The sequence below is a fragment of the Denticeps clupeoides genome, chromosome 3, assembly GCF_900700375.1.
Source record: "Denticeps clupeoides chromosome 3, fDenClu1.1, whole genome shotgun sequence".
In the NCBI taxonomy this organism is placed as follows: Eukaryota; Metazoa; Chordata; class Actinopteri; order Clupeiformes; family Denticipitidae; genus Denticeps; species Denticeps clupeoides.
Genome location: NC_041709.1, coordinates 9,708,859 through 9,718,978, shown reverse-complemented (window position 1 = coordinate 9,718,978; position 10,120 = coordinate 9,708,859). Strand labels below are relative to the sequence as shown.

The window sequence follows — 10,120 nt, the reverse complement described above, 5'->3', positions numbered from 1 at the left end:
CCTGTTGTCATGTGTTAATCTTAGCTTTGTCCCATAATAAGTTGGTGATTCGTCTTGTACTCTGTGTGAAGGTCCCCGTGCCCTGCTTATTTATTATTAAATGCCTGTGTTTGTGAGTCATGCATTTTGTCCTTTTCATATCCCTGATATAATTGACTCGAGGGAAACCACCTCTGCCCATCCCTGTTACCTACCTAACCTGGGCCGTGCACCTCGTCATCAGTGACTGAATCACACAAACCAAAATGATGTCACACTGAGCATCACAGAGGTCAGGCAAGTCTGGACAAGTTTCATTTTAAGAAACCTCTTTTAGCTGAAACTGAAATTGGTGGCTTCATTGTTCAAGCATTTTTCAACTATGGTCCATTTTGGTCTAGGAAATGTTGAAAAATCTAACATAGTGTCATGACTGCACTGGTTCCACCCCCACAATACGCTGCCCATCCTGAGAATTAGGGTTTCTGTCTGTGTGTCATGTCATATATACATGTTGTGCTGGTAATTTCCTGGTAAGTCCCAATGCCGAAGTGTGCACTTGGTGGACTGTGGACTGACACACACCAGAGGGGACCTCTGTCATCGTGAGGCATGGTGGATTGTCTCTATTCATTCCAGTATTTGTGTTGCTCCAAAAAAACTCTTCACTTTTCACCTGCTGTGTCAATCGTTCTTCCTCCCACACCTATGCCTTGACACATAGAATTAATAAAAAAGCAAAAGCTGTGGTTTAGTTCTCATTTCTATCTAAAAACTATGTGAGGCTGTGATTATTTCAAAATAATTTACATATTTATTATATTTCATAAATGTAACAACGAACGAACAAGAACACATTGATGGAAATATGATATTCCTTTAAAAATCTCAAAATTAAAATTGCCTTCATGCCTTTGAAAAACATGAGGAAAGCAGAGAACCTAAAATGGACCTGTGCCACAACTTCGGAGGTGTGAGACAAGTCACTATATGCTGCACTGCTGTGTGGCCTGTTACATGATATTGTCTACATGCAAATATTTTCATCTGGTCCTGCCTGATTTCCACACTCTTCACACTTAAAGGTAATGCAGCCTCACACTTCAAAAGGCAGGAGTTGGCATGCTGTCCCTATGTTGTTTGTTTGTTTTTTATATTTATCACAGGAGAAAAAACACCAATATAAATGTTGTGCCATTGTCATTTTACCAAGCATGACTTTTCTAGAAATGTCAATCCATGTCAGTTGGGCTAATGAAAGTTGCAGTGCGACCCCTAGTGGTCACATAATGAACAACAGCTGAGGATGAAAGTGAAGTGATTGTCATTGTGAAACACTGCAGCACAGCACACAGTGCATGCAACAAAATGTGTCCTCTGCATTTAACCATCACCTTAGTGGGCAGCCATGAAAGGTACCTGGAGAGAAGTGTGTGGGGACGGTACCTTGCTCAAGGTGACCTCAGTGGCACCTTGGTGGTTCAGGATTTAAACCTACAAGCTTCTGATTATGAGTCCACTTCCTTAACTGCTAGGCCACCACTGCCCACTGCATTCCAGTGTTCCATCTGTCAGGTAATTCTAATGTTGCATTGTGTAGAGATTAGTATATTATTTCATGATTGATTGACAAAAGGAAATAAGTAACTGCAACTTCCTATATATCTATAAAGAGGGAAAAGCTGTACGGTGTAATACTGGCATTGTCTGTTCATATGCCTGATGCTTTGGGATGTAAAAAATGTGTTATTGATTATTGCTTCCTTCAAAATATCTGTTATATATATTTATATTTCTCTTGACATACATGGAAAAAATAAAACAGTGTAAAAAAAAACTTTTGAGTCAGATGATAATTACATTATAATACATTTTATTACAATCCATATAATTATATTATTATAACCCATCTCATAAATATGACATTATTTTATATTAATCTATATACAGAACATTACATTCAAACAGCTTCAGAATAATACATGAAATATAGTAATGCAAAGCTGCAATCAACTGAGGGGAAAAAACATCAATCCAGGGAGCAGCAATGTATGTCTTCATAAACCACAAAAAAATATCCTGTCTTAATTATGTGGTTGCTTGTGGGTGTTGTTTGCTATCAGGTTTATACAGATTATCATCTGTATAAACCTTTTCATTTATATGGAAAATACATCGGTAATACAATCACATTACAAGTGATAACATTTGAATGAAGCATCTCACGGCCCGAAAAGAGGGATAGTTAAATAGTTAAGAATGCACACAGATGCTTTCTTCAGTACTATTTAAACATATAATAAACCAAAGACAATTAAAACATTGATCATCTGAGAAACTACAAGAGGCTATGTTGGGTAAAACATTTCATTAAAATAAATAAGTAATATTCACTTTGGTAGCACATTCATCTATCTCCTTTGAAGTAGCATGTAAGAATTTTACAATAAACATCAGCTTCAAAATCCTTTGATGGCATGGATAATGTTTAATCCACGCCAATTCTGCATGTATCTTTCAGCACAAGTGATGTGGACATTAGCTAAGAATTTCATGGCTAGCTTGGTATTCAACTGGCCCTAGGCCAAAAAATAAATCAAAATAAATAACACAAAGAGTTATTAGAGACGGCAGAATGTGTGGATGATGCACAGGGCTTTCACCATCTAACTCTGTATTTTGATGCTTTGTAAAATATCCCTTCCCAAGTCCAAACGACAATAAATAAATTATAAATAAAAGATTGCATTTTTAGACATGCAGTATGTGCCATGACATTTTCATCCAAGAGGTTGTGTCATATTCATTAGTTAACCAATCAGTAAAGCTCTGATAATCTGTTTATTTTACTTGGTAGTGGGCATGGTACCATTTACGTCTCACTCCAGGGCTGTTCTGGAGCTTGAATTTCACTCTTCACTTCTTTACTGAGTTCAATTGGATGAAAAGTGTCCACCAGGCGGATGTGACGGATGTAATCTAGAGGATAGGTTCCCAACCTTTTCGTCCTGAAGCCCCCTGCCTGCCTGGAGTTCATGTTTGCTGACTGACCAGAGCCTGAGCACCAAAATAATAGACATTGAGAACGAAGAGTTAGAGGATTGACAAGATTTGCAGCTCTAGTCTACATAGCATACAGGATTAAACAGACGTTTGACGTTCTACTGGGTGTGTTGTTATGATTTTATACATTTAATATTTACAAAGATAATTTTGGTAACCTCAGTGTAGATACAATTCTGTATGTAAAGCTTTCACGGCAAAGTGCATCACAAGGCTCCAATAAAAATTAAACCAATTAAACCCTCAATTTTCACTGGAGCAGTTCTTAGTACCTCTATTTGTCAGAGTATTTGAATAAGGTCAGAAAGGTGGAATGTGGTGATGAGGCGAAGACGATGTGCTTCCTCGGCTTGGCCTGAACCCGCAGCCCATCTGACTCAGACAGCCACAGCAGCACAGGAAGACTTAGCCGAGCAGCCAGGGTGTCGTTGGTCAGCATTTGAGTTTTGTCCTCGAAGGCGGCAAATAGCTCCTGCGAATTCTCTCTGAACTTGATGTCAACCTGGAGGCGTAGGTTCATGCGGTCTGCAGGCTCAGCCATGCCCTTCCACAGCTGGAAAGTGGCTTGAACAAACACCAGGTACCAGCCCTGCTCCTTCACCGTAATCCACACACCGTTCTCCTCCAGCACAACTTTCTCCGACTCCCATTCTTCCTCCCACGCCAGGGGACCAAAGTCTGGTTCCGAAAGGTTGGTATTATTGTAGGCTACAAAAGAGAAAACTATATTTCATAAATCTGCATTTCTGAGCTTTTCATTCAAATTGTTTAAATAATTACCTTTCAGAATCCCATGAGCCCTTGAAGAATTTTTTTTTTGGAAGTTCCTGAAGATATCAGATAGTATCTCTGGGGTCAATTCATGTGAACACAGCCCTGTGGGTGTCATGCATGAGTGGGAAATATGAATACACAAGCTTATGATACCATCATAGGAAACTGTTCTCCACACCACTTAAAACAAATCACCAGAACAAGAACCTTCATAGCAGAACCTTCTGCCAGTGATCTGGGGAGAACTTTACTGTCGGCATGCCATGCAATTTTACTCACTTAACTAACTAATACTTGGCCTTAATGGAACGTGCAAACTGAAAAATACGTGTTTTTAACTATACTATAAAAACTATAAAAAATGTAATTAATTAACTCATTATTACATCATCACTGTTTTAGAACCATTGTTCCTTAACAGGAACACTACTGAGAAAGACTGGTATTTATCTAAAGCCCTCAAAGTCAGGGCAAAACTTGATGTTCAGGGTTAAGTGTGTGAATTTACAAGCACATTAATTCACAGGAATCAAATCATACAGTTTTGCATCTTACCATTCAGACAGGCGGTGTCTGTCCTGGACTTAGCCTGCAGGGACATGAGTTGTAATGTTTTATACATTTACACAACTTTGTGAGGCTGGTGTAACAGAAGAGGAAGAGAAGAAAGATGGAGACGGCGTGAAGGCAGGGGTCTCCGGTGTGAACTGCTGCTTTCTCCTGGCTCGGAGTTCAATGGAAGACCACCGAACCAGCTACCTCACCACAGCCTCACTGCCTACAAGCTTCCAGAGCACGGCAGCAAGAGAGAAGACTGAGCCGTGCTGGGCAACCTGTGGAACGGGCGGACAGGCCTGCGCCGTGCCAAGTGTCTAAAACACACCAGTGGCAGTGGGTCTGCACAGAATCAGGAACTTCATTTATTCTGGGATGCTGTCTCCTGGGGTCACCCGCGCATTACTTCACAGCTTTACTGAATCGATTTTTCTTGGGGGTGGGGGGGTGAATTAAGAAAAAGAGAGCAGCGACACCATCACTCAACTCCAACAAAATTATTCAAAAGGTAATAAAAAGGTTGCCAGGGATCCATCAATGCATCCCGACAATATGCTACAAAAAGTCAGGGTGGTAGTAGCACACTTGCCTATGAACCAGAAGACCCAGGTTCAAATCCCACTTACTACCATTCTGTCCCTGAGCAAGACACTTAACCCTGAACGTCTCCAGGGGGACTGTCCCTGTAACTACTGACTGTAAGTCGCTCTGGATAAGGGACATTTGATAAATGCTGTAAATGTAAATATGAATGTAAGGGATCAACAATCCCAGAAAAGCATGAAGAAGTCTGAAGGACTCTTCCAAATATCCCTGCATAAATGTCTCCAGTCTTTTTTAGAAAGAGAAGCACAGCTCCGCACCTTCAGAAGCAGGACCCAGCAGACGCAGGCGAGGTTCGAGGCGGCCAGCAGGACGCAGGCGGCGACCAGGCGCGTCCCCCTGGGAGAACCTCCTCTGTGTCCCATGTCCTCCTCAGCAGGTCCTGGAGACGCAGGAACCACAGAGCTAAAAGCGAGACTCAGCCCCCACACGGATCTCGCCCTCGGGCTCATCTACGCGTTTCCCCTCTCTCTCTCTCTCTCTTTCTTTCCTGTCTTCTGTTCGCCAGGATGACCGGGGTTCGCGGTGACGTAACACCAGGACTCGGCACTCTTCGCTTTTTCCTGTCGTCTGCGACCGAAAGAGGAAACGTCATGTTTTTTTCCCCCTCTCGTTTCTTAAAACTACGCTGTTACTTAAAAAAAAAGAAAGCGAAAAGTGATCATGTTCTTCACATTACAGGCTGTGGTTTGTTCTGGTCGACTCTGACAGTCATAGCAAGACGTGTTTTCTCAGCCTACTGAGTTCCCTAAGCGGAAAGTTTCACATGAGACGACAGCTACAGAATATAAAGCGCCAGAGCGAAGGCCTTCGCCGCGGCCGGATGGGTCTTCAGCCCTCTCCGGCCGCCACGGGCACGCCGGGCCTGTTCCAGGCCTCCTCTCCTCCTTCAGGCTTCGGCCCACGGCTGACCTCGGTCTCAAGCAGTTTATTTCCCGTCAAAGCGCCAAACGATCCGCTGTGATAGTACTGTATGTTTTACTAGAAGTGGGTCGTCGCCATGCTCATTTAAAAGAAGGAGCCTGCCATGTATTCTTTGCGTGAATGGTGACAATGTTGTTGTTTTTCAATGCTTCCGGACCTTTTCCTTGAGCATACGCTCAAGTGACGTCAAAGTGGCCACAGTTTCCTCTTTCTCCGCTCACATCCCAGAGTGTTCTGCTGACTTCTTAGAATTTCCAACTTCATGTTGGTAAACAATTAGCCAAAAGAAGAAGAAAGATTTTCTCATTGTGGCCCTGAAACCTTTTCCCCACTTTCTTGCAGTGGGTTTTATTGAAAAAAAAAACTCTTCCATTTTGCCTCAACTGATGAAAAAAAAATTTTTTTTTGTTAAGTACAGTTGAAATAAGTTATAAAACATGGATTCGTCAGTTATGTGTAACAATAATTATGGAGTGACAATGAATAATGTATAATGAAAACTGAAATGTAAACACTAATGGGATTCTTCCCATCCACTGTTGCCTCTGGCTTTCTAGGGATCTTGAGCACGTTTCTATTATTAGGCACTTTGTGACATTGGACAATATAAAAAGCGCTGTATAAATAAAAACCTATTGAGAAATTAAACTGACCTTACATGTTAAAACATGTTAAAACTGGGGAGCTGGGGAACCCATCTGATATCTAGGATCTTTGCTATTTAGGTGTGTGTTGTCATCATGTGTGGTGTCATCAAGACAGGGGGTTTGGAAAGTAGACATTTGCTAAATTCATGTTAAGTTTATTTTTTTCCCTCATTAATGTACACACAGCACCCCATATTTACAGAAAAAGACAGAATTATTGACATTTTTGCAAATGTATTTACAAAGAAAAACTGAAACATCAAAAAGTATTCAGATCCTTTTTTGCATTAATATGTAAAAGCACCAATTTGATCTAATACAGTCTTTTTGGGAAAGATGCAAAATTTTTTTCACACCTGGATTTGGGCATCCTCTGCCATTCCTCCAGCACCCTGGATAATTTTTTCATTCAGGATATCCCTGTATCCCCTCCCTTATCTTTCAGACAGAATAAAAACAGATATATTTTTTGTAACTTTGGCCAGATCTGTGCCTTGCCACAGTTCTGTCTCTGAGCTCTTCAGGCAGTTCCTTTGACCTCACGATTCTCATTTGCTCTGACATGCATTGTGAGCTGTAAGGTCTTATTTAGACAGAGGTGTGGCTCTCCCAATCAAGACTAATCAGTATAATCAGAAACATCAAAAACTGAAATATCACACGGTCCTATGTAAATAAATCTGCAATAATGTCAACAATTCTGTGTTTTTCTGTCATTATGTGGTGCTGTGTGTACATGATGATCTGCTATGCCCCCTGCAGGCTCCCTGCTGGTGCACAAAATACTGAAGGTCGCAGCTGGGAGCAGGTCTCTCTCTTATAGAGCTCTGCAGTTGTGGGACTCAGACGCAGTCTCAGTGTTTGATCTGAACTGAAGACACATCTGCTCACTCTGGCCTTCTGTTGATGCCTTCTGATCCAGACAGAGTGTCAATTATCAAGTCACTCAGTCAAGTTTATAAAGTGTTCAACTCAGTCAGGCTGTACTAGTTAGGGTAGTGGGCCACTATTGCACCACACATTTCTCTACCAATTGTAAAATGCAGTTGTTTCCTGCTGCTTCGGTTTTTTTTTAAGAATGAAGAGCTCCAAAGTCCAATAATGATACCAGCAGAGACGTAAAAGTAAAGTGCTGGCCCCACCACTACCTCAGGCCCCATCGACCCAAAAATTGACTCATCACTGAGCATCATCAGCATGGACAATCTTAGAAATAAGTGTTTCCTTATTCTCCTGACTCCTGTTAACCTAGCATTAACAGTAACACTGCAGTGTACACAAATCTAGACTCAAGGTCAGAACAGCACAGTCAGCATGTTTTCAAATGGCAGCTTAAGACCTTCCTTTTTACATAATACTTAAACTAACTTGTAACTTTCTTACAGTCTGACTTATGAAAGAAAAACAGAGTGGATAGAATGATAGTATTTATAGTGAACCTGAACTGATTAACATGTATTCTGATATAGAATAATGCAAACGTGGGCCAACTGTTTCATTGAATCAATTCCTTTATTTAAAAAATAAAAAATAAAAATAATCATCCCAAGAAAATGCTCTCCTGCTCTCATTGGCCGGACACATACATTCAATGTGTTTTCTTTATCTTCATAACCATTTACATTGGTAGATTCTCACTGAAGGCATCAAATCTATGAAGTGTGAAGTGATTGTCATTGTGATACACAGCAGCACAGCACATGGTGCACACAGTGAAATTTGTCCTCTGCATTTAACCCATCACCCTTAGTGAGCAGTGGGCAGCCATGACAGGCGCCCGGGGAGCAGTGTGTGGGGACGGTGCATTGCTCAGTGGCACCTTCTGATTATTAACCGCTAGGCCACCACTGCCCCAGAAATGAACACATGTGGACTTTTGTTCTTAACAAAAAGTGGAGACCTGGCCTCCACAGTCACCGGAGATGAACCCAATCGAGATGGTTTGGGGTGAGCTGGACCGCGGAGTGAAGGCAAAGGGTCCATCAAGTGCTGAACACCTCTGGGAACTCCCTCAAGACTGTTGGAAAACCATTTCAGGTGACGACCTCTTGAAGCTCATCGAGAGAATGCCAAGAGTGTGCCAGTAATCAGAGCAAAGGGCAGGTATTTTGATGAAACTAGAATATAAAACAGTTATTTCACCTTTTTTTGTTAAGTACATAACTCCACATGTGTTCATTCATAGTTTTGATGCCTTCCGTGAGAATCTACCAATGGTCATGAAAATAAAGAAAACACACTGAATGAGAAGGTGTCCAAACTTTTGGCCCGTTACTGTACAAGATCCCCCCCACTCAAGATGGTCACCTCTCCTTACATATGTACAGATACACCAGACTGATGGTAACCTGAAAGCATGTTGTAAGTTACTCTGGGTAAGATCGTCTGCCAAATGCTGCAAATGTAGATGTGCAGAGAGGGTCCGGGTTTGAGGGGTGTCATCTGTAGTGGCTGTAAAGCCCATCGTGACACACTGTTCGTGATTTTGGGCTATACAAGAATACATTGTTGTTGTCGTTGTGGATGCTTCCAAGAAAAATAAAACAGACACTGTACTTCACTCAGTTTCGGAGCGGATGAAGGTCAAGTCAGTTTCATCGCGCTTTTCAAAAAGAGGGCAAAGCTGGTGCAATTTGCAACCAGCCACTGTATGGGGATGTGTTCTTCTACCTGTTAATGAAAACCTCAACTTTTAAGCAAAATTAACACCAGTGATGGAACACTAATATAGCGATTCTCAGTGGCTTCACTTTCAGTCTCAATTCATGTTTCATGTCATTGTATGCCAGTATTGTATGTGTCAATTTTTTTTCACTTTCATACCACCAGATTGACAGGAAATTTACACCGAAGATAATGTTCAGCTCCGGAGTGCAGTTTCCATGAACAAAAGGGGAAAAACCCTGAATGCAGTGTAGCAGGAGGAGAGATATCTATTCCAATATCTATTGTTCCATTAGCTGTTCTTAAGATTAAGAATTTCCACTCGATGATCTGGGCCATGTCTGACAATGTAATGGTTTCTATGAACCTCCACCCCTGTGGCAACAGTGCATAATGTGTTGTGTACCTCAGCTCACGTCAGCCTGTACATTCACCGGTGATCATGGGTGATTTAAATGTCCTTTTAATTAGCCTATGAAACCATGAGTTATGGTGAACATGAAAGACTTGCTGACTAAGAAATTACCCTTTGACATTTGCAAAATGTAGGTGGAATTCTTAGTCAATAAGGATTTCCCCCTTCTGCCACTCAACAAACATTGATGAATCACAGATTGCATCAGTGGGGGTGGCCGTAAAGGAAAAAGTGGAAAGTAAAACAGTCCAATCACAGGCGGCATGTTGGTCCCCTGGGAGAGGTTACACAAGCGTTAAGAATTTTCAGCAGAACTCCTGGCAATAAACTTATGGTTGACAATAACCGTGAGTCTGGTTGACTAATTCAAAATCATAGGAGGATTGTGCTCCATTTTTGTGGACGAGACTGTAACGAGACAAACACACACACACACACACACACACACACACACACACACACACACACACACACACACACACACACACACAAAACA

At 41.6% G+C, this 10,120-nt stretch overlaps 1 protein-coding gene across 3 annotated transcripts; it reads right to left on the bottom strand.

Moving 5' to 3' along the window:
- Nucleotides 1-2,462: 2,462 nt before the first annotated feature.
- On the bottom strand, nucleotides 2,463-5,815 carry LOC114786738 (uncharacterized). Of its 3 annotated transcripts, XM_028974133.1 has the most exons (5): nucleotides 5,235-5,815; nucleotides 4,372-4,405; nucleotides 3,823-3,918; nucleotides 3,315-3,750; nucleotides 2,463-3,036 (listed from the first exon to the last, which is right to left on the bottom strand). In XM_028974133.1, exons 1-4 carry the CDS (start codon nucleotides 5,424-5,426, stop codon nucleotides 3,317-3,319), a joined length of 756 nt encoding a protein of 251 aa, XP_028829966.1. In that variant the 5' UTR covers nucleotides 5,427-5,815; the 3' UTR covers nucleotides 2,463-3,036; nucleotides 3,315-3,316. The 3 variants fall into 3 exon arrangements, with proteins under 3 accessions (XP_028829966.1, XP_028829965.1, XP_028829967.1); XM_028974132.1 differs by having other exon boundaries at nucleotides 2,463-3,750; XM_028974134.1 differs by having other exon boundaries at nucleotides 2,463-3,720.
- Between the last annotated feature and the right edge of the window lie 4,305 nt (nucleotides 5,816-10,120).